Source organism: Apis cerana, linkage group LG11, assembly GCF_029169275.1.
Source record: "Apis cerana isolate GH-2021 linkage group LG11, AcerK_1.0, whole genome shotgun sequence".
In the NCBI taxonomy this organism is placed as follows: Eukaryota; Metazoa; Arthropoda; class Insecta; order Hymenoptera; family Apidae; genus Apis; species Apis cerana.
Window position 1 is genome coordinate 9,686,583 of NC_083862.1, and position 27,736 is coordinate 9,714,318.

Sequence of the window (27,736 nt, forward strand, 5' to 3'; positions counted from 1 at the left end):
TTTAATTTTATTAATTTTATATTCTATTAATATATAATTGAATGAAATAGTAATTAAAAATATATTTACCTTCTAAAACACGAATAGCCATCTGATAGAAAGATTAGAAATTAATTTTTTAACAATATCAAAAACATTATATAAATATAGTGTTTTTATTAAAAATAATTTGCATATATGCAAATAGGCAATATATAACGTTATTTAATAATTCTTATTATTTCTTTTTGAGAGAAATAAAATATTATTATTTAAAAATAGTTAAAAATTTTAAATTCAATGATTTAAAATTGGTTAATAAAAATTTTAAATAAATTTAAATTAACTTTTGTTAAATTTATTATATAAAAAAAAATTATACATAAAATAGTCTAAATGTTATAATCACTATTCAAAATATGAATGATTTACAAATGTTATCAATAAATCAAGAATGATTATTAAAGTAAAATTTTGATGTTCTAAATATTTAATAAAATATTTAGAAAAATAATTTAAAAAAATATAAGAAGCAACACCCACGCAGGTTACAGCCCTGAGAACGCATGATATCCGCTACAATGCTGCTTCATATGCGCAAAGAGGCAAGTCGTACAGCGCGCGCGCACATTTAGTTCGACGCGTTTGCGTTAAACTTTGTCTAGACTTCTCATCGATTGGTTTTTAGGGAACCAAGTATATTCAAAAAAATCATTTTCAGATTTAGCATAGAGTAGTAATGTATTAGGAAACAAGACCGTCGCGTATTATTTATTGTCCATGTTCTTTTTTCAATCTAATATAAGTAAAATCGTTGATTCTCACCTTTGTACACGCAAATCAATCCACCCGCAAAATCATCGAACAACGGCAGCCATCTTTACTGGCTCCGAAACGGGCTGTGGTTTGTGACAGAGAGACGGTAGTGCTTCTTCATGTGGTTCACGCGACCATCTCATCGCCTATGCACCCTACGAGAGATTGGAAATCATTTTTAAGTGTGGCTAATTAGAAGAACTAAGGAACTCGTCTCACGAATCCGAGCTACCAAAATATGGCAATGGAGACGCCAAGGGAGCGTGAGATTGCCGCGGAGGACAGTATTAAGGTAGTCTGTAGATTTCGACCTTTGAACGACTCCGAGGAAAAAGCTGGTTCGAAATTTATTGTAAAATTCCCCTCTGGCGGTGAGGATAATTGCATCTCTATCGGGGTATGTATTTTACGTCATTATCTTTTTTAATTATTATGTTCGTTAACCGTGTTCAGCTTGTGTGATGTCATCGTGCACAGCTGACAGCTGCTCTCGGTCCTTCTCTTTGCTTAATATCTTATCTGTAAACCGCATGCAGTGAATTTTACACGTATTACAAAATTTTTTCGAACATTGTATAATGATTCACTTTTGTTATTTTCAGTAAAATAAATTTAATTTCATCTTCATCAGTACTTATTTTGTTGAATGATTTTCTTACGTTGACATATCTAAGCGATTAAATCTTAATTCGAAATAAATATAATAAATATATAATATTAAATTATTATCAGATTTTTTTGTTTTATTTCATTGTTTTAATTCATTCTCATAAAAATCAATTTTTATCTTAACAACGATTTAACTTTAGATTTGTCAATAAATGTAAATTCGATTTTACAAAATATTTAATTGAATTCATATTCACTATTTTAATTTAATAAACGATCTTATTTTTTTATAATTGCTAAATCTTTTCATAAAATATATGTATACTTAATGTTTTTTAATATGTTATATGAATGATTTCATCAGCATTGAGAAATAAATTCATATTTTAAAAGGTAGATAAAATATAGAGATTATCAAATCATTTCAAAGATTAGTTTTTCTAATAGATACAAATATATAAATTTAATAATATAAAATAAAAATGTATTTTTATAATTATCTATGATTCATATTAAAATATATATTAATGTGTAAAAAATCATTAAACAGAATTGCAATTCTATATTATTTATGTTTATTAAATTAAAATTTGAAATTATTTCTAATATTATTTCTATTATTTTTAAATGTATGTTATGATTTGAAATATATTGAAATATATATATATTACTTTTAAATAAATATTATGTTTATAAATGTACCATTTCTTTCTCATATAAAAGCCTTTTGATCTGGTGCTTAGTAAAGATATTGCTATTGTTTCAAGAGGTTTCTGAAACAAAGCTTTATTGAGTGCAATTGTCCCCCTTTTTTCTTATATTCTTCTATAAAGATTCAGAAATGTCTTTTCTTATTTATGATTTCCATGTTGTATTTTATATTTTATTTTATTCATAATTTATTATGAAATGTATAATATAAAAATAAAATTTGATCAAAATGAAATTAAATCATTACTCATTCAAAGTTGATAAGTATTTGTATTTGTATATATTATATTGTTATTTTTTAAAATCAACTATATAAATTATCATTCTTATTCAAAGATTTTAAAACTTTCATAATAATAAAATGAAAGTAATAATAAACAATAATTGAAATTAATAAAATATTTTAAAAAATACTTTTCTAAAAGCTTTTCTCATAAATCATTATTTTATGTAATTAAATAACTTAATATTTTATCAAAAGTAATAAAATTTTTTTTTTTGATAATGATTGATTCTTATTAAATAATAAAATTTTTTAACTATTATGTTTATTACTATTATTAATTTTAATATTACAATTACAGCAATTAATTTGTTTTATAATTTTTCAATTTATATTTTTCTATTTTTCTAATAGTATAGTTATTTAATTTTTCATCTATCTTACGATGAATGAAAAAAAATCTATCGCTCGGACTCATTCATTCATAATGTCTTCTAATCATCAATATTCATAGTTTCCAGTTTGTTGAAGTTTTTTGACATTATTTTATGATTTCAATAAAAAATTTTTTATATCTTCGAAATTTTTTCTTCTTCATAAATCTTTTCATTATTGCTACCAAAGTTTATTGCATGAGTTTATTAATTACAATTGTTATAACACTTTTTCTTTTATTATGTCTTTTTTTTTAATATTTATAAAACTAGAAACTAATTATTTAATTATCTAACTAATTATATTTAACTATTATTTTATCTAAAATTATCTATTATCAATTTTTGTTGATTATGATTATTATTATTTAATATTATAATATATAATATTTATAATTGCAAAATTTTAATTCATTTTTTTTTTGAAATTTTTAAATACTTTTACTTCTTTTTTCTTTGTATCAATCAGATATTCAAAAGTATTTAAAAAACTTATTTAATTGAAAAATTAAATAACTTTAATTAAAAATTTAAATCACTTTGATATAAATATTTATAATGCTAGATCATATTTATATGTTTATATAAATCAAAGATAATGTATACATAGCTGACATTGATCAAGAAAACAAAGAATATTTTGCTCGCGGCTATTATAACGGAATATGTTTTAGTATATTATATTTTTTATTATGTTTAATGTTTAATATGTTTACTTAATTATTAAACATTCCATTCTATATATTCTATATATTAATTATATTAATTTTTATATTCTATAGTTAAAATGGATATGTTCATTAATACAAATTAATAAAGTAAAATAATATATTAATGTATAATTTAAATGATTTTACATTGTATAATTAAAATTTTCCGAAATTTACGATTGTTTCCAGATTTTTCAATATATGATAATATATATTCTTAATATTATATTATTTTTTTAGGGAAAAGTATATCTTTTTGACAAAGTTTTTAAACCAAATGCTACTCAAGACAAAGTTTATAATGAAGCGGCTAGATCAATTGTCACAGATGTATTGGCAGGGTATAACGGCACTATTTTTGCATATGGTCAAACATCTTCAGGTAAGTTAAAATACATATTATATAGAACTTGATTTCTTATTAGTTATTAAAAATTAGTTCTTAATTATAAAATTTTGTAGAATGAATTTTTAAAAAATACTATAATTTTTTTTAATAAAATATTTATGTATAAATTAGGAAAAACACATACCATGGAAGGTGTTATTGGAGATCCAAATAAACAAGGTATTATTCCCAGAATTGTTAATGATATTTTCAATCATATTTATGGTATGGAAGAAAATTTGGAATTTCACATCAAGGTATCATATTTTGAAATCTATATGGACAAAATTAGAGATCTTCTTGATGGTAAGAATATTATTATCTATATTTAATTTTTTTTATATTTAATGTAACATAGTTTATTAATTAAAATTAATTGGTTTCTAATTTAATTTCTTTTATTTTTAGTTTCCAAAGTGAATTTAAGTGTGCATGAAGACAAGAATCGAGTTCCATTTGTAAAAGGTGCAACAGAACGCTTTGTATCTAGTCCTGAAGAAGTATTTGAAGTTATAGAAGAAGGAAAATCAAATAGGCACATTGCAGTAACTAATATGAACGAACACAGTTCACGTTCTCATTCTGTATTTTTAATAAATGTGAAACAGGAAAATTTAGAAAACCAAAAGAAGCTTTCTGGAAAATTATATCTTGTTGATTTGGCTGGTTCAGAGAAGGTTCATTATACAAATATATCTATTTCATTATAATATCTATACTTTATTTTTTCAATTAAAAGAATATATTACTTTTGTTTTTATATTTTAGGTTTCTAAAACTGGAGCAGAAGGAACTGTATTAGATGAAGCAAAAAATATCAATAAATCTTTATCAGCACTTGGCAATGTAATATCAGCTTTAGCTGATGGAAATAAAACTCACATTCCTTATCGTGATTCAAAATTAACTAGAATTTTACAAGAATCTCTTGGTGGCAATGCCAGAACTACAATTATTATTTGTTGTTCACCAGCTAGTTTCAATGAATCAGAAACAAAATCGACATTAGATTTTGGTAATAGAAAAATTTCTTGATTTCTTTCTGATAAATGAAGTTTTTCAATTATTACATTATTTATTTCTTTAGGTAAACGTGCTAAAACTATTAAGAATGTTGTATGTGTTAATGAGGAATTGACAGCTGAAGAATGGAAACGTCGCTACGAAAGAGAAAAAGAAAAAGCAGCTAGATTGAAAGGAAAAGTTGAAAAATTAGAAGCTGAATTATCACGTTGGCGACAGGGTGAAACTGTTAAACCTGAAGAACAAGTTAATTTGGTTGAAGGACCAGATGTTACAACACCAATTAATATGTCTATTGAAGGTAGTATCTAATTATCTTATTTTTTGAAAATAAAATTACAATGTTATTATAAATTATAATTATTTGCAGGCAAACTGGATGATGGTCCAATGCCAGCCACTCCTGGTGGTAACTTAATGGCTGGATCTTTATCTAATGAAGAAAGACAAAAATTAGAAGAAGAACGTGAAAGACTTTATCAACAATTAGATGATAAAGATGAAGAAATCAATCAACAATCGCAATATGTTGAGAACTTAAAAGAACAAATTCATGAACAAGCAGAATTAATTGCTACTGCAAGACGTGAATATGAAAAACTTCAACAGGAAGTAAATCGAACACAGCAAGAACACGAACGAGCTAAGGAAGAAGTTAAAGAAGTTTTACAAGCATTGGAAGAATTAGCAGTTAATTATGATCAGAAATGCCAAGAGGTATCTTTTATTTTAATTTTTTTATGTTATTTTTATTATGAAATATAAAAATATATATTAAATTATATTTATTTTCATAGTGTGATATTAAAAAGAAAGAAACTGAAACTTTAACAGAAGAATTATTAGCAAAACAAACGACATTAAATAGTACGGCTTCAGAATTACAACAATTACGCGATATGTCGGCTCATCAAAGAAAACGTATTGCAGAAATGCTAGCAAACTTCTTAAAAGATTTAGGTGAAATTGGAGTTGCAATTGGTGGTGATGAAAATTTAAAAGTAAAATCTTATTTATTAAATCATTTAAAGAATTTTTTTTAATTTTTTATATTAAATAAAATATTAAAAATTTTATATTTTTTAGGTTGCACCTACAGAAAGTAATGGTAAACTTGAAGAAGAATTTACTGTGGCAAGACTGTTTATTAGTAAAATGAAATCAGAGGTGAAGAATTTAGTACAACGATGTCAAGGATTAGAAAGTTTCCAAGTAGACTGTAACAAGAAAGTAAGCATTCGATTTCATACTTTTTGAATTTATTATATTTAACTTTTAATTATGATACTCATTCATAAATTTTATTTTAGGTTGCTGAATATGAAAAAGATTTGGCTGAATGTCGTTTATTAATTTCTCAACACGAAGCTCGCATGCAAACATTAACGGAATCAATGAAAGTAGCAGAAGCACGTAAACGTGCTTTAGAAGAAGATGTTGATGCTTTACGCGAAGAATGTGCCAAGTTAAAGGCTGCAGAACAGGTACAAGCAGTTACAAATAAAGAAAAAGCAGAAGAAAAAGAAGCAGCGACAAAGATGAGAGTAGCACTAGAAGAACAAATGGATCAATTGCGAGATGCTCATCAGAAACAAGTAATATATGTTAAATACATTATTCATTATATTATTATATGTTATTTTTATTGTTATTATTATTAATTATATAGGTCGCAGCACTTCGAGATGAATTATCTGAAAAACAAGAATTGATTAGTGAACTTAAAGATTTGAATCAAAAATTCACATTGGCTCATCAACAAATGCAAGCAGATTATGAACGATTAAAACAAGAAGAAGCAAATAAATCTGTTAAATTACAAGAATTAATTTTGCTTAATGAACGTCGTGAACAAGTATGTAAATTTTACAAAATATAAAAGCAATTAAAAAAATTTACGATTATTAATGTTTTTTTTTTTTTTAGGCTCGAAAAGATCTTAAAGGTCTAGAGGAAACAGTAGCCAAAGAACTTCAAACATTGCATAATCTTCGCAAGTTATTTGTTCAAGATCTTCAAACTAGAATAAAGAAAACTATGATTGCAGAAGATAACGAAGATGATGGCGGATCATTAACACAGAAACAAAAGATTTCCTTCCTCGAGAATAATTTAGATCAGCTTACAAAGGTAGGTGATTGCAAACATATATATATATTTATTTATTTATTTTATTGAATTATATCCATGTATTTTTTATTTAATAGGTTCATAAGCAACTTGTAAGAGATAATGCTGATCTTCGATGTGAATTACCTAAACTTGAAAAAAGATTACGAGCTACTATGGAACGTGTCAAAGCTCTAGAAACAGCATTGCGAGATGCCAAAGAAGGTGCAATGCGAGATCGTAAACGTTATCAGTATGAGGTAGATAGAATCAAGGAAGCGGTTAGACAAAAGAATTTAGCCCGTCGTGGACCGAGTGCGCAAATTGCTAAACCAATTAGAGCTGGTCAACATCATTTAACTAATGTTGCTATTAGAACGGGAAATCGTGGTAAGTAACAATTTGAATATTTGTTATTTTTAATGCATATAATTTTTTTCAATGTATATAATTAAGAATATCTATATTTTTATTGTAAAATCGTAGGTTTGTCCGATTTTATATAAAGGAATCGATAAAAATGTTATACAGTTTGGAATAAATATATTCAATATATTTAATGTTAAACTACTTAGTTTAACAAATGATATTTTCATATAAAAATATTTAAAAGACGAACAAACCTTGCGAAAATTTTAATTTTCAATTTTTTTAAATAAATGGTTATGGGTAATTTTTTATTTGTTAAAAAATTAATTTTTAGTTAATGATTTTGTTGATGTAGTTTTCATATTTGTTTATTTTTTTCATGTTTTTATTCAGATATGGGTAGTAACAACGTACAGTGATCGTGAGCATAATGCCAAACCCTTCACTTTTACAGAAAATGAATGCAAGAATGCTTTCATCAATGAAAGCAATAGAGTTCCAGAGACTCTAATTTGTAGTGGATACCCATAAATGTTACAACTATATAGTAAGGGTAATAGACGTAATATATCCGCAAGGAGCACCGCCAGTTCTTTTTATTTGTCTCAAAACAAGCATGTGCTTAGGTATATTCAAATAAGTGCATTAAGTTATAAAATTAGTGCTGCATGTCCTATCGATTTGTAAATAGTTAATTTTTATAAATTATTTAACTTAATATCATGCACGATGAATAAAAGTGAATGTCTATCAAATAATCATGCAAAGGCCTCTTATGAAAAATGTTTTAATATTTATTTCTAATAAAATTTTGTATACTGTATCTTTAAAAAGATAAATGAATTCTATTATAATGGAATAGAAAATAAATTTCTAAAAATGATTAATATAATTTAATCAATTTGTCTATAATAGTTTTAATTGATCTGCTATCAACATTAATATTTCCCATCAAATGAGGCAATACTATCTAACATTTGGTAGGTATCGCTGACATGAAATGCGATTGGACATGCGGCTTTGAAAAAATTGTAGGAATGATCGTGGCTTATAAGTATTTATAATTGTAAGAATTCTCTCCATTGCTATTAACATATACGCGACAAAAAATTTTTTCGGACCTTCTAGAGAGCTCACTTAACGAAAGTGTTAAGTTTGTTGGCTACTCTAAATATTATTATGGTCCAAGAACCAATGGCTTTATGAACATTTTCGACAGAAAAATTTCATCCTTATCTTTGTTCATGTTTATTTTATTAATTATAATACAATTCTCACTACATCGATCTTTATATATTCATCTAATTTAAATTAATTTATTATTGCTTATTCTTGTTTATATCAGAGGCTTTTATATTACATTTAAATTTTTATAGACCAATAAAATTTGGTCTATAAAGAAGTCTTTTGTCTTAGATAAACGTATTAGTTTATGTTTCTTCATGTTGAGCTTATGCTCGGAAGTTACCTAGATGTATTGTACGTCTAATTGTGAGCTATTGCACAGGTCTGCTTAAGTTCCTAAAACCTGTTGCAGGCCGCCGAAAATTCGCTCACACATTCTTTTTCTTTTTTTTTTCTTTCAGTGTAATCATTGAATGTAACGTACACATGCATTTTTTAGAAAACTATTCTTTAACCATATTTGTCAGTAATTAATGCTTTTCAATTTTTGTGTACTTTTTATGTACTTTTTTGTAATTGTTTTATTTATGATTTTCTTAAAAATGTACGAGCCACACGTACTTGATGTATTGTCCAGAGCAGGAGAATTCTAAACAATATTAATTTAAGATAGGTTTCTATAAACTGTGCGCAACAAAATATTTGTTTGTGATACGTCGAAATTTTGTTACGCGCAGATTCTTTATGATGTGTAGACAAAAAAAATTAACATTTTCTTTATCTATGAATCATTGTCTCTCGTTGTTGTTGACAACAACGAAAGAAATCATGTTTCCATGTGAAATCATTTTTTGTCATCTTCCGTTTTTTAACTTTTGTGATATCGAGAGTGAAATTGTGTTTGCATATTATGCAAAGACAAGTGCGTGGTGCATAATGAGTGCAATTATTATTGTCAAATGTATGTAAATATAATCGTATTCCATTACATTTATTTGGCAAATTAAAACGATCTTTGCAAGTTGCCCTACTCGTAAAAGGCTACAAATATATGTATTTATTGAAAAATACACTTAATATTACTGTTTCAAAGCCTTAACAATTGTCGAAATATTGTCATACAATAATGTATTTTTCATTCTACTATTCAACTAAGATATTAATGTATTTGCTGAATTTTGGATCATGATTCAATTCTCTTCTTAAGCTATTGAATCATGAAATAAAATTTCAGCCTAGGGAACTCTTTAATTGTGAATTTCGAGTATCGACCACTTTTTCTTACTAAATAACATTTATTTTTATAGACTATTGTAAAGGCATTATTGATTTTTCAACACGGAGAAAAAAATTCGAAAGTACTTATTGAACAAATTTTTGTTACGATCAAAATATAATTAAAAAAATGATCGAATTCATAAATCAGCCTGTTATATATATTATAATATAATTTAAATTATCAGCATTTTTTTCTAATTGACATATATGTTTATTATTATTATTTTTTTATATAATTTATATAATTTATGCGCATAAACAGGCAATGAAGCTTAAGAAAAATTTGATGAATTTTATTGTATAACTCCTCGAAAATCAGATCCTTGTCGAAAAGTCCTTTTTAAAAATCTTCGATATATATACACGAAAAGAAATAAAATAAAAATCAGAGTTATTATTATTTTCATAATACATCAAACATATTTAAAATTATAATTAAAAAAGAGTAGTTAATATTTAATGGTATACACATAGAAAAACAAAAATCACTGTTAATGAGGAGGTTGATCTATAACCGCTGCCGTTCTTTTGTAAACTGTACGAAATATGCGAATGTGAAGGAAATAAATAAGTTGACAGATGTAGATATTCGTTTCATTGTGGTTTAGAAACATACCGAAAAATGTACAGAAAAAGTGCGACAAACTCATATAGTTGTATCACGTGCTTTGCTACATTATGCTTTATTCGAAAAATTATATGTTATATACGTGCGTTTATTTAATTAAATTCCACAACATAAAAAAATTACAGGCGTTTTAAAAAAAAAATCTATACTGATGCTCGATGGTGCATAGCGAAACCTATAAGTATCGAAGTAGGTTTACTATAAAAATGCAATGCAAATAATAAATTCTTTTTTCATTGCATGTTTTGTGTATATGTCATAACATATTTCAAAAGCCCTCGATCAAATTCAAATCTACCTCATCGGAGAAAAGCAGAAAACATAAGCAGAAAATAAAATGAAGTAGAGATTCCTAAAATTTTTCTAGAATTAAATGATATGCAGAGTTTAGAGAAATTGTAGCTTCAAGGTACCTTGGATTATTACGCAATTCACTTCCTTATTTGAAAAAGTATTTTTAAGAAATTTATTACTATTACTTAATAATTAATGAAAATTGCATTAAAAATATAAAAATAAAAAAAGCATTAATATTTTTTAATAATATTTTTTAAGTAATAATTCTCGGATAGCACATTTATTTAATAATAAAATAATTTATATTTTATATATATATATGTATTTATTTAATATCAAAATTATAAATATCCGATTTTTTTTCTTGATAAAAAAATTCATATGATTAGTAACTTATATTTTATATTTTAATTCAATCAATAATAAATATTCATTTAATTTTTACTTTATTGTTTAATTTATTTTCTTATGATATTATTCAAAGATAAATACCATGAATGTTATGAACTGGAATGTGGATCAACAATGTTTAGATGGTACATTATCATTAACAGATGTACGAAAAAAATTATTTCCTACAAAAATTACACTTGATCGTGGACCACTACTAGACGAAAACAAGTACTCACCAAAGACATTAGTAGGTGATTGGTTTGAACGTAGAGCAGATTACATAATCCAACCTGATGATTGGAGAACTACATATGAAATAGATTTTAAACCTCATATTAATGAAACTTGGAAAATAAATCAAATTGTAAAATGGGAAAACAAACTTATACAAGAGGTATAAAATTACCATTTAAAGTATGTTATAAAAAATAAATGATATATAAAATAATTTTCAAATGATGTTTAATTATTACAATATTGTCTTTGAATACAATTTCCTCATAAGGGTTTACCCCAAGAAAAATTTTTTCATCACGAAAAGGAATATTATAGTAATATGACAACTACTTATGATTTATGTTATAATATTTTGCCAAAAAGTCTCGAAGGACCTAAAATTAGATCTTATAATGCAAGGTATATATGATTTTATGTGTGTATTAATTATAAATAAATTATATAAGCGTTTTAATTCTTATTAATATATATTTATTATAATATATTTATGAAGTTTATATTTTATATTTAAAGACAAAGAAAATGGATTCCAGAACAAGATTTAATGAAAAGTTTTGGTACGTTAACTCAATTCGGATTAAAAGATGCATTAAAAGAAGAAATATATAGGGATTCAAAGGAAGGAATAGCCAAATGTCAATGGTGGAGTACTTACAAAGAAGAGATAGGAGAAATAAAACCATTAGATATTGAACAGGATACTAAGTAAGTTATTGTTAAATTACAATTTTTATTATATAATTTAACTTATATTTAATTTTATTGAAGATTTCGCAGACGAAAAGTGAATTTTAATGTACCAGATCTTAGACATTTTAAATATAAATCAGATAATGAATATTGTTTATTACCATTTAAAATTAAAAATTCAATATCAAATGTGCAAAGTGCAAAAAAATAATAATATAAAATATATTATTCATTAAAAAACTTATATAAATTTTTTTACACAAACATATCTTAAATAAAGATATAATATTTATTTTATTTAGTTATTTTAACATCACATCATAACACAATAATATTCTTACAAATATAAAGAATATTTTGGATTTTACCACTATATATATACAAAATTTGTAATGTAAAATTTTTTATTTATATTAAAAAAAATAAAAAAAGATAGTTTCATAAATGTACATATGTATAAATATTAAGATATTAATTATGTAATTAGCAATGTAATTTGAAAATTATTTTTATTTTAATTTTAAAATAATTATATAATAAAAATATTGATTTTTTAAAGAAATATAATAACACCATCATAGAAACTTTTATTGATATTTTATTTCACTTAATGGTATTGCTAGCTTGTACTTTTATCATCTGTAGTTTTTTATTTACAATATTATTTCATAGATACTTTTCAATATGTAATTATCATTAAAAGAATACTTATATTTATAAATTGGATAAAATTTTGTTTAATATATATTATATATCATTTTAGTAAAATTGAAAAAAATAAGAAATATCTTAAAAATTATAATATCTAAAAAATTCTGAATATACTAAAAAAAATTATAATTCTCATTTAAAAAATTTATCTTTTTATTTTCAAACCATATTCAAAACATTAAACATTAACATTCAAAACATATTCAAGATAATAGTACAAGATTGCAAGTACCAAAATTTACATAAAAAATTAACATGTATTATAATAATAATAATAATAGAATTATTTTAATAGGATTTATAATGTTGTTTGTTAATTATGAGTCACGGTAATGAAAACAATTTTTTTTGTATTCACAAATATAATAATAGAATTAAAAAAAAAAATTAAACATTATTATAAAGTGAATTTAATTTCACATTATTTCAGTTCTTCTTAATTCTTATTTTTTGGATTACATATATATCTTACTAATGAACACACATGGAGAACGTTTTTTTTATCACAAGATTCACAGTTTACGTCAGATAATTTTTCCGTCGAACCAGTATCCCATTTTCCACTATTATGCGTTTAACTTAACATTATTGTTCAAATTTGATGCTTTGTAAAATGCATATAAAAAAATAATATTTATTTACAATGATTTATATGAGATAAAGAAGCGAGTGATAATAACAAGATTTTATGATAATAATAGAAAACTTTATACTGGCAGTGTATCGCTATTTATCAACAAGTTGAAATTTTTATATTATTAATTACTATTTTTTATAAGTAATTATTTTATAAAATAGTAATCAACTTGCTTTATAATTAAAAACTAAAATACGTATAAATGGCAAATATAAATTCAGATAGAATAGCAAAAATGTATACCCTGTTCAATGTAATAAAATAGTACATAACACTATTATATTTAATACAAGTGAACCACATAAAAGGATTGGTAACCAAATGGGACTTGTTACAATAGTGGTATGACTAGGAAATATTTGCATTTCAGAGGGACTTTTAACATCATTTATATTCATGTTTTGTCCTTGTGAACATTGATCCATAAAAATTGAATTATTTCTTTTGTTATTTTGAGACAATAACATTTGTGAAGTACAAAGATTAGTTGATGTAAATTTCACTGTTTGATTATTAAATGATTGATTTTTTGGTTCTGATGGAAATTGAAGACCTTGTTGACAAAAAGATCCCATGGGACTGTTATTTTGTCGTAATGTATAACAAGATTGTGTTGTATCAGAAATAACTGAACACTGGTCAAATTCATGTATAGATGGTTCTCTAGATGGACCAAAATTAGAACTCACAGAACCAAAACCAGAACTTTGACTGGATGATCTGGATAATGATGGTGCATCTATACCTTCTTGCCAATAACCACCGGCTACCCAGGATGTTTGTGTAACTGATTTTAGTTTCGGTGGTGATAAAATATGTCTTTTACCAGATTTCTTAAAGAGCTCAGAACTTTTTGTACTATATACTTTAGTTTGAAAAATCTTAGGTATTTTAGTTGAATGTTTTGGTTTATTTTCATCTAATGATAATATGCTTAATGTACTCAAACTATCATTCAATGAATAACTATTATCTATCATATTCTTTTTACATATAGGTGTAGAATTAAATATTGCATCATTACTGACCACAGACATTGGTGATGACTGTAATTCCGAATTTGTACTGTAATATAAATAATTATTATTTTTTGTACTTTATAAAAAATTAATGAAAAATTAAAAAATTTAATAATTTAATAAATTACTTACAATAAATTTTGAAAAATTATAGATTTTGAATTAATTGAATTTCCTACACATTGAGACTTGTTTTCTACTGATTGATTAACAACATTTTCATTTAAATTACCAATAGTTTTAATTTTAAAATTGTGCTTATTATTTGAAGTTGTTATAAATGAGTCAAATAATTCTGTATTTTTTGTAGAAGATTCAATTTTTTTAAATGATATATTTTTATTTAATGTAATTTTATGAGATTTAGGTATAATATTTATAAAGCCTATAATTGAGATAAATAATATTATCTAAAACAAAAATTATTGAAAAACATTATATATTAAAATTACATTATATTAATAAAATGCAATATAATTTATTTTTAATTTATTAACTTACCATATGATACTGAGTTATATATTCTAGAGAAAACCATGAATTCTGCAAATCTGCTTTAATTAATTTTGTATCTTTAAAAGGTAAGAGTGTAATCATACAAATCCATAAAAACATAAGTAATGTATCAGAATTTTGTTTTTTTGTTATCCAGCAAGCACAAAATTGAAAAAATAATCCTCCAACTGGCAAAAATATGAATTCCATATTGTATGCTACCATAGAACCTAATATTGTTGCTATTATTCTGCATATAAATTCAAAGCATTTTTTGTCCTGAAAATTCAATTTTATATTTTGAAAGAAATCAATAAAATATATTATAAAATTTCATTTATCTTTTATTACAATACTTACATTAGCAATTATACAGAATGGTTTTTGTTTAAATAATAACATTTTATATTGTGCAAGCCATAATGCTTGCTTATATAATACATTATTTACTGTAATTTTACATTTTGCACATAATGGATATTGTTGTTCTAAATTATCTTTCAACTTTTTAATTTCATATTCATAATTTTTTTCATTTTCAGGTATATAACCAGATATTTTTGATATTTTTAGGTTTTCATTCATGTTACATTGTTTGCAGAGCCCATTAGTTATATTTTTATTAGTCATATTTTGGTTGATTGTGCAATATCTTTTGATTTCATGTGAAGGTTTCTTATATTGTTCTGGTATATTATATGAGTAATCACCATTCTAAAATTTGACATGGAAGAAAATATAGGAACAGTATCCAAAATAAATATTGAATTTTAAAAACAATATTGCATAGATAGATTGTTTCAATTCTGTATCAAGATATTCCAATAACTTTAAAAATATTTAATGAATCAATTAATTCAACCTGGCGAAATAATCAAGATACATTATGCATAAAATCTTAATAATTGAATTAAAATTTTTGGATGTGTCACATGAATATAATCTTCAATACATATTATAAATATATAATATTATGAATAATATATCCTTTAAAATTTTAGTTGAAAAAACTAATTTACCTTAGAAAAACCATTATATTGTTCACAATATGGACACATCCACCAATTAAGCTGTTGTCGCCAGATTTTTATATTTTTGTTACAAAACCAGCAGTTCACTTTTACAGGCCATCTTAATCTAATATATAAACAAAACATGATATAATTATGATTGTAATATTCCAGAGAGAAAACAAAAAAAATATGTACTTACTTAAGTTTTTGGAAGACTGTAATGAACGTGACAAATAGTAATAAAATAATGGAAAATATTGGCATATAATTGAACGATAAGTCAAATTCCATTTTTTACATAAAAAATATATAAAAATTAAGAGCAAAGTTCATCTCCCGCCGACCGGTTAGAGTGTTTTCACCTTAACCTATATGATCTAAACTGTATAGAAATCATGCAGTCACGTGGCGTGGTATTGAATACTTTCACGTTATACTTTATGTATTATGTATTTTGTTATTATTATAACAGAACATTTTCCATTATTCACGCGCGTGTTAAATTTTTTATAAAATTAAAAATTAGGTGAAAGAATTCTAACATAATATATATAATTTTCCGCGTCGCCGCCTTATTTTATTCTATAAATTTTTAAGCGTGTATCAAGTACCGTTATCGTTCAGTCTTACCAATTTTACAAAAATATAAATTATGCAATAATAACTTTTAGAAAATACATAAATTAAGAAATACTAAAAAATAAATTCAATAATTTTTAATTATTTTGTAATTAAAATAATATAATTTGAAAAATAATATATTATTCTTTTATGAAACCATAAATCTTAAAGGATGATTTACATCAAGCGATAATAAATAAATTTTATTAAATGTTTAATAGTTTTTACTAATAAATAAAGAAATAAATATAAATTATTAATTTAATTTAAAAAATTTTATTAAATTTTATTAATTTTCATTTAATGTTTTATAATCAATATACAGTAAATGTATTAATCGATATAAAATTGATTGTCGATAACCTTATAGCAAGTAATCGACTCTCAACTTGAGATCGAGGATTATATTACAGTACAGTAGGTATCAATGACAAGCAATTCTTCTAGTAACATCATATATAAGTCAAGTTTTAAATTTTTTTTCACACTTATTTTTATAGGTAAATGATAGTATAAAAATAATTATAATTTGTACTTAATTATAGATAAATAGTGAGTGCAACAATGACGCTCACAAACAAAGTAAGTACTCGAAGCTAAATAACGTGATATACATTTATTATTTAACGGTAATATTTATTTATTTTAATATTTTAGATGGAAATAGATGAAAAAACTATGAAAGGAGAAGGTTTTAAACCATATTACATTACTAAAATCGAAGAACTTCAATTAATTGTAGCAGAAAAAAGTCAAAATTTGAGGAGGTTACAAGCACAACGTAATGAGCTTAATGCAAAAGGTATGTTATTTTATAATTATATCTTTGCTTTTTTTAGTTAATTATTTGATGTATTACAATAAAAATATCTCTTTATAGTACGTATGTTGCGTGAAGAATTGCAACTTCTTCAAGAACAAGGATCATATGTTGGAGAAGTTGTTAAACCAATGGATAAAAAAAAAGTTTTAGTCAAAGTACATCCTGAAGGAAAATTTGTAGTAGATATAGATAAAAATATTGATATTAATGATGTGACACCAAATTCACGAGTTGCATTACGTAATGAAAGTTATACTTTGCATAAAATTTTACCAAATAAAGTTGATCCACTTGTTTCTCTTATGATGGTTGAAAAAGTACCAGATTCTACATATGAAATGGTTGGTGGTTTAGATAAACAAATCAAAGAAATCAAAGAAGTTATTGAATTACCTGTTAAACATCCTGAATTATTCGATGCTCTTGGAATTGCCCAACCTAAAGGTGTACTTTTATATGGACCACCAGGTAAAAAATAAATTAATAAACAAATTTTTTCTTTTTTTAATTAAAAAATTCAATAATATTGATAAATTCATTTATTTTCAGGTACAGGTAAAACATTATTAGCAAGAGCAGTTGCTCATCATACTGAATGTACATTTATTCGTGTATCGGGTTCTGAATTGGTTCAAAAATTTATTGGAGAAGGTTCACGAATGGTTCGTGAATTATTTGTAATGGCAAGAGAACATGCACCATCTATAATATTCATGGATGAAATAGATTCAATTGGAAGTTCTCGCATTGAATCTGGTTCGGGAGGGGATAGTGAAGTAAATTTTATATTTTAGAATAAAATTTTATTTTAAATAAATGTTTATTACTATTTTATATTATTATAATTATTTTATATTTTATGTTATATTATAGGTTCAACGAACAATGCTCGAGTTACTTAATCAATTAGATGGTTTTGAAGCAACAAAAAATATAAAAGTCATTATGGCTACAAACAGAATTGATATATTAGATCCAGCGTTATTAAGACCGGGACGTATAGATCGTAAAATCGAATTTCCTCCTCCAAACGAAGAAGCACGACTCGATATTTTAAAAATTCATTCGAGAAAAATGAACTTAACACGTGGTATAAATTTAAGAAAAATTGCTGAACTCATGCCTGGTGCATCGGGTGCAGAAGTGAAGGTGTTTAATATATAGTTTGAAATTATACAACATTTTTTATTCCCAGAATTATTTATTTATTTCTTTTCTTTTTAGGGTGTATGTACAGAAGCTGGTATGTATGCTCTTAGAGAACGTCGTGTACATGTTACTCAAGAAGATTTTGAAATGGCTGTAGCAAAAGTCATGCAAAAAGATTCAGAAAAAAATATGTCAATCAAGAAATTATGGAAGTAATTGATTTCATCCTGCAGTTCTCATTCTATACTCTTTTGCATCTTTTGCAAAATCATTTGTAAATTTCATACAATTTCGATTTAAATGTATACAAAATAAAAGTTACAGTTACAAGAAAAATATATTAAATAGAAAAATTGATACTTTTTGTGGTTCATTTTTTTATTAAATGTAATTATTAAATAATTATATATTATATTAATATCATATTAATTAATATTATATGTTTATACATAGAAGATTTTTTTTTGCATTTGGAAATAGGTTGACATTTTTTCCTAAAAATAAATGTATTTTCTAAATATCCATTATTTTTGTTTATCCCCACTTCTAAAATATGTTATCTCCATATCTAAAATATCTATACGGACTACTATCTATAATATAGCATTACTATAGTATACTACTATTATTTGTGTAGAGAAATATTTTCCATTGAAATAAGTTTTCTATAAAAATAAAATTGTTTATAAATTAAAATGGGTAAAAAAGGAAAAATTGGAAAACAAAGAAAAGATAAATTTTATCAATTAGCAAAGGAAACGGGTAAATATTCTGAAATAATATTATTTTATAAAAAAAAATAAAAATAACCTTATTTGTTTGAATAATGAATATTTTAACATTAAATTTTAAATTATGATATATTTTCAAAATTATTGATAATATATGATGTAAAACTATTTTTTTAATAAATTATATTTTATAGGTTATAGATCACGTGCTGCTTTCAAATTGATTCAACTGAATCGGAAATTTGAATTTTTACAAAAATCTCGAATATGTATAGATTTATGTGCAGCTCCTGGAGGATGGATGCAAGTTGCTCGGCAAAATATGCCAGTATCTTCCATAGTAATAGGTGTAGATTTGTTTCCTATAAAACCCATTCCAGGATGTATCAGTTTAATAGAAGATATTACAATGGATAAATGCCGTGTATCAATAGCACGTGAATTAAAAACTTGGAAAGCTGATGTTGTATTACATGATGGAGCACCAAATGTAGGTAAAAATTGGCTCCATGATGCATATCAACAAATTGTTTTAACTTTAAGTGCTCTTAAAATGGCAACGTATTTTTTGCGGTCTGGTGGTTGGTTTATTACAAAAGTTTTTCGTTCTAAAGATTATAATCCATTGATTTGGGTATTAAAACAATTATTTAAAAAGGTATATAATTTTTTTTATTATAAAAATAATTTTTATTATATTAATATTTTGATTGTGTATTTTATTAAGTATTTTGTTTAAGGTGCATGCAACTAAACCACAAGCATCACGTACAGAATCTGCTGAAATTTTTGTTGTTTGTCAATATTATATTGCACCAGATAAATTAGATCCTAAATTTTTAGATCCAAAATATGTTTTTTCTGAATTAGAGATAGAACCTACAAATAAATTGAATATATTTAATCCTACAAAAAAAAAAGATAAAGTAGAAGGTTATCCAGAAAATGATTATACTTTGTATCATAAATTATCTGTTAAAGATTTTATAGCACATGAAAATATTGTGGAAGCATTGCAGAATACTTCTGAAATCGTTTTTGATGATGAGATAATAACTAATCATGAAAAAACAACTAAGGAAATTAAGGAATGTTGTAAAGATATTAAAGTTTTAGGTAAAAAGGATTTACGAAATTTAATTAATTGGTGGAAGATAATAAAGGAATCTTTGAAAGAAAAGGAACCAATAGATGAAAATACACAAAATTTGCTTGATGAAACAATAGAAACAGCACCTATGAGTCAAGAAGAACTGGAAGATATAGAAGATGAACAAATTAGAAAACAAATTGAAGAACTTAAAGAAAATGAAGCTAGAGATCTTAAACGAAAGAAAAAAAAGGCCAATAAACAGAGACAAAAATTAAATGAACGACTTAATTTAAAAATGATACATAAAGGAAATGAAGGACCTATATTGGAAGGAGATGATATGTTTAGTTTGAAAGAAATTAAAACACATCAACAATTAGAAAATATAATGGATCAAGATCCTAATATATTAGCAGAAAGTGATGTAGATTCAGATATAGAACAAAAAAAAACAAAAAAAATGATATATAAAAAAGATAAAGAACATTTAGATAGTTCAGGCTTATATTATAAATCAGAAGATAGTGAACCAGATGATTCAGATAATGTTTCAGATAATGGTTCAGATAGTAATCAATCAAATTTAGGTATTTTATACATTATTTAAATGTATAATTTTTTTTATTTTATTTATTTATATATTTATAAAATTATTAATACTTTTATACAATTATACAATTAAATTTTAGGTTTAAATGAATCTGATGATGAAAATATTAAAAACATTAAAAAAAAAAATAATAATATTGAAGAAGATTTAGAGAATCCTTTATTAACTGATTTAGATCATAGAGACAAAAAAACTAAAAGAATTCACAAAGCAGAATTATGGTTTGAAAAGGATATATTTAAAAATTTAGAAGATGAAAAAGATGAAGATTTTGAATTGGATAAAATGGTTGAGGAATATAGAAAGAAAGGTGGTCATATTATAGGAGAAGACATTTCTGCAGATAGTGATAAAGAAAATAAAATAAAAAATTATAAAAATATAAAAGAAAAAAGACAAGATGATGATGAAAATAATAATGATTTTAATAATGATGATTCAGATTCTGATTATGATGTGAATAAAATGATGAAAAAGTCTAAAAGAAATGAAATTAGTAACAAAGATAATTCTCAAACAACAAGTGAGTATATTGTATGGATATTATGTAATAAAATTTATTTAGTAAATAAAAGATTTAATATAATTTTTGTAATGTATAGATAATAAATTAAAGAAAAGAAAACATTTATCAGAAGAAGATTTAGCATTGGGGTCATTGTTAATCCAGAATAAAAAAACTCGAAGGAACTTAATAGATTCAGCTTGGAATAGATATGCATTTAATGATGAAAAATTACCAGATTGGTTTGTGCAAGATGAAGAAAAACACATGAAAAATGTAATACCAGTACCAAATGAACTTGTTAACGAATATAAAAAACGTGTTGAAGATTTAAATATTAGACCAATCAAAAAAGTAATAGAAGCAAAGGCAAGAAAAAAGCGTAGAGCGTTACGTAAATTAGAAAAAGCAAAAAAAAAAGTGGAATCAATAATGGATAATACTGATATTAGTAATAAAGAAAAAGCAAAACAAATACAAAAGTAAGCATGAATTTTTATTTAAAAATTTTTATATATTTTTTATCTATTTATATATGCATATGAAATTACATATTTATGCATGCATATGAAATTAATCATTTGTTATCTTTTATTTTTCTAGTTTATATAAGAAAGCTCATAAAGAACCAAAAAAAGATGTTACTTATGTAGTCATGAAAAAACATATGACACAAAAGAAAACGAAAAGACCACCTGGTGTTAAAGGACGTTATAAATTAGTTGATCCGAGAATGAAAAAAGATTTACGTGCAACAAAAGCAAAAGAAAAAACTAAAAAACGTGGAAAAAAAAATCATGGTAAACCATCTCAAGGAAAATCTAAAAATCATAAAGGAAAAAATTAAAGTAATTTAATAATTTAATTTAATTTAATTCTTTTGTTTTATTCTCATATAAAATGATCATATATTAGTAATTTTCATTTATCCTGAAACTTCAATATTCAATATATAATTAAAAATAGAAAACTAAGTAATAAATCTAAGTAATATCTACTTGAATACATGATAGATATTATTTTCCTTGAAATTTTAATATTGTATTTTGTACATAAATATGCATTGTGTATATAACTTTCATAATTATTATTATTATTATTATAAATAAATAATAAATTGAATATTTAAAAACTCAATTATTTGAAAATTGCACTTCGTGATCAAAAATTGAAATATATTTTGATACAAAATATACAAAATTGAATAAAAAAATATATATATTGAAATTTATTTATATTTTTATAATATTAAATAAATAATTATTTGTTTTATAAGTTTATACATTTTTATTCAGTTTTGATATATCAAAATGTATTACAATTTTTTATCACAAATTGCAATTTTCGAATAATCGAGTTTTTAAATATTCAATTTATATAATTTATATAATTAGATATTTTATACATTTATGTTACTATATATTTTATATTTCATAAAATACTTCCAAAAAATTTTATATATAAATTTATATATCCGAATTTTTTAATTATTATAAAAAAAATCTATTAAAATAATAAAAAGTAAAAAAGTACAAATAAAAATATTTGTTTTAAAATGAGTTTAACGTAATTTATAAAATCATATAGTAAAATAAATGATATAATATGCGAAAAATAAATGATATAAATAAATTTTATATCCACTTGTTCAACTATATGAAACCTCCTACTATGATCGACTTGATATTACTCCCCTTTCATCTTTTTTGCTTTTTGTTACTAACTTCCTTCCTGGTGTATTCCATGCATCGAACATCTGATGCAATCATAGCTGCGTAGTGTTGGGACGCTGTGGTCGATGTCAAGGACAAGGCCGATGGCATTTAGAAAGATCGTTTTACATCGTCGTTGCAATGAAAGTAGTCGATAAAACTTTTTTTGGTTCGCTGCCAAAAATCTCATCATCGTTCTCATCGGCTTCATCATTGGTATATTTTTACAAATATATTTCTACATTTATATGATATGATTTACAATTACGAATTTTCTATCATGTTCTTATTTTTTTTTTATTTTTTGTAACTCGTTATTCAAAAATTTTTTATTATCTAAGCATTTGTTTTAATTGGCAGAAAATACCAATTATGATATAATTAATATAAAGATAATCTATTGCAATGGTTGATGTCAAGACCAAGTTTACTGATATGTAAATTTCGTAATACGATGAAATACAATATCTTTGGTACAAAAAAATAAATATATTGAAAGTTAATTAGTTTCGATTATATATTTTTTTTTGAATTTATGTAAAAGCTTTTTAACGTTTCTTCTACAGTTAATGATTTTATTATTTTCATTAAAAAAGATATTTAAAATTCACAATGTTATATTATGTTTATTAATTTTTGCTTATTTTTGTTGTTATTCCGAAGAAAAAATTATTAATTTTATTTTAAAGGATGATCTCGAGATATGATAATATTCACTCATTTCAATTTAGCCGCAAATCAAGTTTGTATTTGGCGTCAAACATTTGTAGATGCTGTAATGATATTCAAAATCTTTTCAATATATTGACGCCAATGCTGCTGATTTTCATATTTTTAATATTTTTATACATAACAAATAAGTATATTTTTATGTATATATTTCGCTTTGATTAATGTTATGCAAATAATATTTTTATTCTAATTTATTAAAGATGTAAAATATCATGTACAAATCTAGTAAAATTATTAATTTATATTATAAAAAAATAATTTAATTATATATATTTAAATATGTATATTATCGATTTTTTTTATTGAGTTTTTTGAAAATTATTTATGAGATATGAAGGTTGAATTTGGTAAATTCCGAAGCCTTGAACTGATCTGATGGCTTTTAACTTGAGTTAAAATTATGAGAAATTGCACCAGAAATACAATTGAGAAATAGACTACATAACAAATGAAAAACATGCTTGTTAAAACATTTTTTTAATAATATAGAAGTTTAATATGTTATAATAATCAATAACAATATATGATTTCAACAATTTTAAATATTGATAAAATAATTTTGTTTTTTTATAAATTTTGTTTTATAATGTTTTTTGTTTCAAAAATATAAACAATAAATAATTGATGTATGTTACTCGGTCAAGTTTCCTGACTTAGACTCTTTTATTTTATGAAAGGCCATCGGTATCTGTGTTCTTTACGCGGTTGGCGCTTACGTCAAGGGCGACCTCGACTTTCCACCGTCTCTAATCTGTACGAGAATCATTTGCGAGACAAGCATTTCATTTCCACAGTGTGTAACATTAGATATAAGTATTAAGATTTTGTAATCTCTTTACGAGCACATTGAATTTTTTTTTTATAAATTGCACAATTATTAATTTATTTATTAAATTATTCTTTTCTTTTTAATCTTTTCAATTGATTATTTATTGTTACTTGAATAATTTATAAAATAAGATAGATATATAATTTCTATTTTTTATTTTAAATTAAAAAAATGTTTCTCTGATTTTATTTATATTAAAATTGATAAATTATCATAGTTATCTTAAAAAATTTTATTTTATTTTTATCTTATTATTAAAATATGTGTTATCTTAACCTTTAAAACAAAGAATTTATTAAAAAAAGAATTTTTTTGAAAAAATTATTTTATTAATTAAATATAAATAAACATTCAAAATTAACTAATGAATATTTTAGTTACTTATCATACATATCAAATCTTGAATAATTATTTATATCATTTATATATAAGTATATAATATAAACAAAATAGTTAAAATTTAATTGTGTCCAATGGATAAAAAATCTTAAACTTTCCATTATATATGCCGTAACATTTACATATTCATTTTTTTGAAAAGTATATTAAAATTTTCTTGTAATCTTTATTTTATTTTCGTTATTTTCGAATATAACCTTAAATCACAAAACTAAAAAATAAAAATGAAATAAATAATATTGAATGAAAACAAAATATAGTGTTAATAATAAAAATATTGAATATATGAATCAAAGTGAAATAAGTAAATGCGAAAAATTAGATCGAAATATAAAAAAAGATAATCAAGTTATGGAAGTAGTGGGGGTAGATGCAACGAGACAAGGGCTGACGCGCGGTAATTGAGAATCGTTAACGCGTCCTCGAGAGAGATTGAGCGACTGGATTTTGCTAGGTCCTCTTTTACTCTCCGCAGCCGTTACCATCAGCTTGTCTCCCTCTTTTCGTCTCGGTTTCCTAGCCACTATGCTGATGACCTTCAACCGTACAAGAGGGGATGGACCTCGTTGGCTAGCGGGCCGAGGTATAAGGTCAAGGTTGCTGTAGTCGGTGTGCACGGGATATGCGACCTCCAAATGCATCGAGCGAGATGCGTGCGCAATTGACGCATGCGCACCATGAGCCGGCTTGTCGTGCGTCGCAGCGTGTCGCGCAAGTCATTGCCAAGGTCTTCTCTGGTCACGGGCAAACCGTTATAAGTAGCGATGGGCACGAACTGAAATGTAATTTTTAGACTGTATTATTAAAGATCTATGTACATCATTAGATGCTTTTAGGATGTTACTAATTTAAATTTTGACGATTTAAAAAAATCATGCATCTGCATTGAATAATTTACATCCTACATGATATTGAAATCTTCTATGAATGAAATTATTAAAAGAACATAGTAAGTACCGGATATTTATTTTCATATTATTTTTAATTAACATATTAGATAGTGATACATTTTTTATACAATGATATATCTATATACTATAATATGCAGAAAGAAATGGAATACGTAATAATAGGAAAAATATGTGGAAAATTAACGTTAAACGTTGAGAGTGGCCATCTTGAAATTTGAATTGTATTGCATTTGTTTGTATTTTTTTAACACATTATATATTCAATTTGTTTCGATTTGATATTAGATTATGAGAATTTCGGTTCCATCGCTAGTCGTAAGTTGCCGGTTGAGACTGATGCAAGGTCGTCGACGATTGTTTCAGGGTAAGCTGAACTATTAACGCCTACCCCATTAAAACTTTTTTGTATGTATTATAACATGAATTTAAAGTAATAGATAGGATTGAGTTATTGATTATTGATTAATACAAAAGAATTGTAATTATAAGACATAAAAATAAATGAATATAAATGTAAACAAATATATACAAATGTATTTTCTAATTTCTTATTATTTTTTTTCTATTATATATTTAATTTGAATAATAATTATTTATAATTGATTTACTGTTTTTTTGGTTTCAGAAAAAGAAAAACTAAATGTCATTTTGTATTAAAAAAAAGAATATTATATTGAAAGAAACAATCAGGAAAAGATCTAAATATTTTTATTTAAGATTTCTAATAGAAATATCTATAGAAAGATTTTCTTTAATCTATAATATAAAACAACGAAGTATTAAATTTTTATAAGTTTTTTCGCGAAGAAATCTACTTCTAATTCTAGGTAAAAATTAAAGATATTAGGTTTTAGTTTTAAAGATACTATGATCTCTTTTTTGTTAAAATTTAAATGGATATTTATATTTTGCAACATATTCCTTTAATGAACTTGTGTAAATTTCTTGTCCATAAGAAATGAAATATTATTTTTTATTTTTTTTTTTCATAGAAGTTTCATTGAAATTTATTTGAGATAAAATCTGATTTTAATTATAAAATTTTAATTTTATTTATTTACATTTTATTACTTTTTTAAATTAAAATATGTTGCAAAAAGAAAATAAATTCAATAATTTGAATTATTAATTTAAATTATTATTAAATATAATTTTATTGAATAAATTTAAATATTTTCGATTTTTGCTTTTTTTTTAATTTGTAGCGAAAGGAAATCATGAAAGGATTAAATGCGCACGTCACGATTTATCAATTCCTCCTTCTCCTTATTTTTATCAATTCCTCTTCCTCCCCAAATTTATCAGTTCCTCCTCTTCTTTATTTTTATCAATTCCTCTTTCTCCCCAAATTTATCAATTCCTCTGATGAACGCGCGTAAATATCCGATCCTTTCCTGTATGCGAACAAACGTATACGTTTCTCCTTTAATCTCTCTCTTCGAGGAATAGATGGGGCGCAAACACTATTCGAGTTGTGGTACAAGTTCAATACAAGAATTCGTTCGTTCGATATAGTGTAATTGTAACTCGTATTTATCAAATTTATCAATTCCTCCTCTTCTTCCTTATTTTTATCAATTCCTCTTCCTCTCCAAATTTATCAATTCCTTCTTATTTTTATCAATTCCTCTTCTTCTCCAAATTTCGTTACACGATCGTTTTTTTCTGGCTGGACGAATTCGAATCACGACATCCGACGTATATCCATGGCCAAGGTCCTCCCCGGT

General features: G+C 24.2%; 5 protein-coding genes across 14 annotated transcripts; 4 read left to right on the forward strand and 1 right to left on the reverse strand.

Moving 5' to 3' along the window:
* Positions 1-319: 319 nt before the first annotated feature.
* On the forward strand, positions 320-10,358 carry LOC107997741 (kinesin heavy chain). 4 transcript variants are annotated; one of them, XR_001766075.3, is made up of 15 exons: positions 320-1,192; positions 3,723-3,864; positions 4,003-4,176; positions 4,279-4,547; positions 4,639-4,885; positions 4,958-5,194; positions 5,264-5,610; positions 5,691-5,894; positions 5,980-6,123; positions 6,204-6,488; positions 6,563-6,748; positions 6,820-7,023; positions 7,101-7,392; positions 7,489-7,671; positions 7,765-7,968. XR_001766075.3 is itself a non-coding variant. In XM_062081710.1 (14 exons), the coding sequence occupies exons 1-14, from the start codon at positions 1,034-1,036 to the stop codon at positions 7,506-7,508; spliced, it is 2,910 nt and encodes a 969-aa protein (XP_061937694.1). In that variant the 5' UTR covers positions 320-1,033; the 3' UTR covers positions 7,509-10,358. The 4 variants fall into 4 exon arrangements, 3 of the variants coding, with proteins under 3 accessions (XP_061937694.1, XP_016912023.1, XP_016912022.1); XM_062081710.1 differs by having other exon boundaries at positions 7,489-10,358; XM_017056534.3 differs by lacking the exon at positions 7,489-7,671 and having other exon boundaries at positions 7,765-10,358.
* Positions 10,359-11,192: 834 nt separating this feature from the next.
* Positions 11,193-12,603, forward strand: LOC107997747 (cilia- and flagella-associated protein 107-like). The gene is made up of 3 exons (XM_062081714.1): positions 11,193-11,486; positions 11,598-11,728; positions 11,843-12,603. The coding sequence occupies exons 1-3, from the start codon at positions 11,193-11,195 to the stop codon at positions 12,036-12,038; spliced, it is 621 nt and encodes a 206-aa protein (XP_061937698.1). The 3' UTR covers positions 12,039-12,603.
* LOC107997745 (uncharacterized) lies at positions 11,843-16,235 on the reverse strand. 2 transcript variants are annotated; one of them, XM_017056550.3, is made up of 6 exons: positions 16,094-16,235; positions 15,901-16,018; positions 15,242-15,595; positions 14,888-15,160; positions 14,519-14,796; positions 11,843-14,432 (listed from the first exon to the last, which is right to left on the reverse strand). In XM_017056550.3, the coding sequence occupies exons 1-6, from the start codon at positions 16,183-16,185 to the stop codon at positions 13,616-13,618; spliced, it is 1,932 nt and encodes a 643-aa protein (XP_016912039.1). In that variant the 5' UTR covers positions 16,186-16,235; the 3' UTR covers positions 11,843-13,615. The 2 variants fall into 2 exon arrangements, with proteins under 2 accessions (XP_016912039.1, XP_061937696.1); XM_062081712.1 differs by lacking the exon at positions 16,094-16,235 and having other exon boundaries at positions 15,242-15,743; positions 15,901-16,022.
* LOC107997746 (26S proteasome regulatory subunit 8) lies at positions 11,931-18,844 on the forward strand. Of its 4 annotated transcripts, none has more exons than XM_062081713.1 (7): positions 11,931-12,034; positions 17,061-17,097; positions 17,173-17,317; positions 17,396-17,806; positions 17,888-18,114; positions 18,212-18,487; positions 18,563-18,844. In XM_062081713.1, exons 2-7 carry the CDS (start codon positions 17,080-17,082, stop codon positions 18,701-18,703), a joined length of 1,218 nt encoding a protein of 405 aa, XP_061937697.1. In that variant the 5' UTR covers positions 11,931-12,034; positions 17,061-17,079; the 3' UTR covers positions 18,704-18,844. The 4 variants fall into 4 exon arrangements, with proteins under 4 accessions (XP_061937697.1, XP_016912044.1, XP_016912041.1 ...); XM_017056555.3 differs by lacking the exon at positions 11,931-12,034 and adding an exon at positions 16,752-16,932; XM_017056552.3 differs by lacking the exon at positions 11,931-12,034 and adding an exon at positions 16,878-16,932 and having other exon boundaries at positions 17,016-17,097.
* A 208-nt stretch (positions 18,845-19,052) lies between these two features.
* LOC107997772 (pre-rRNA 2'-O-ribose RNA methyltransferase FTSJ3) lies at positions 19,053-26,535 on the forward strand. Of its 3 annotated transcripts, none has more exons than XR_009831876.1 (7): positions 19,053-19,249; positions 19,413-19,876; positions 19,959-20,898; positions 21,001-21,444; positions 21,524-21,908; positions 22,030-26,047; positions 26,295-26,535. XR_009831876.1 is itself a non-coding variant. In XM_062081711.1 (6 exons), exons 1-6 carry the CDS (start codon positions 19,183-19,185, stop codon positions 22,271-22,273), a joined length of 2,544 nt encoding a protein of 847 aa, XP_061937695.1. In that variant the 5' UTR covers positions 19,053-19,182; the 3' UTR covers positions 22,274-26,535. The 3 variants fall into 3 exon arrangements, 1 of the variants encoding a protein (XP_061937695.1); XR_009831875.1 differs by having other exon boundaries at positions 26,147-26,373; XM_062081711.1 differs by having other exon boundaries at positions 22,030-26,535.
* Positions 26,536-27,736: the final 1,201 nt, after the last annotated feature.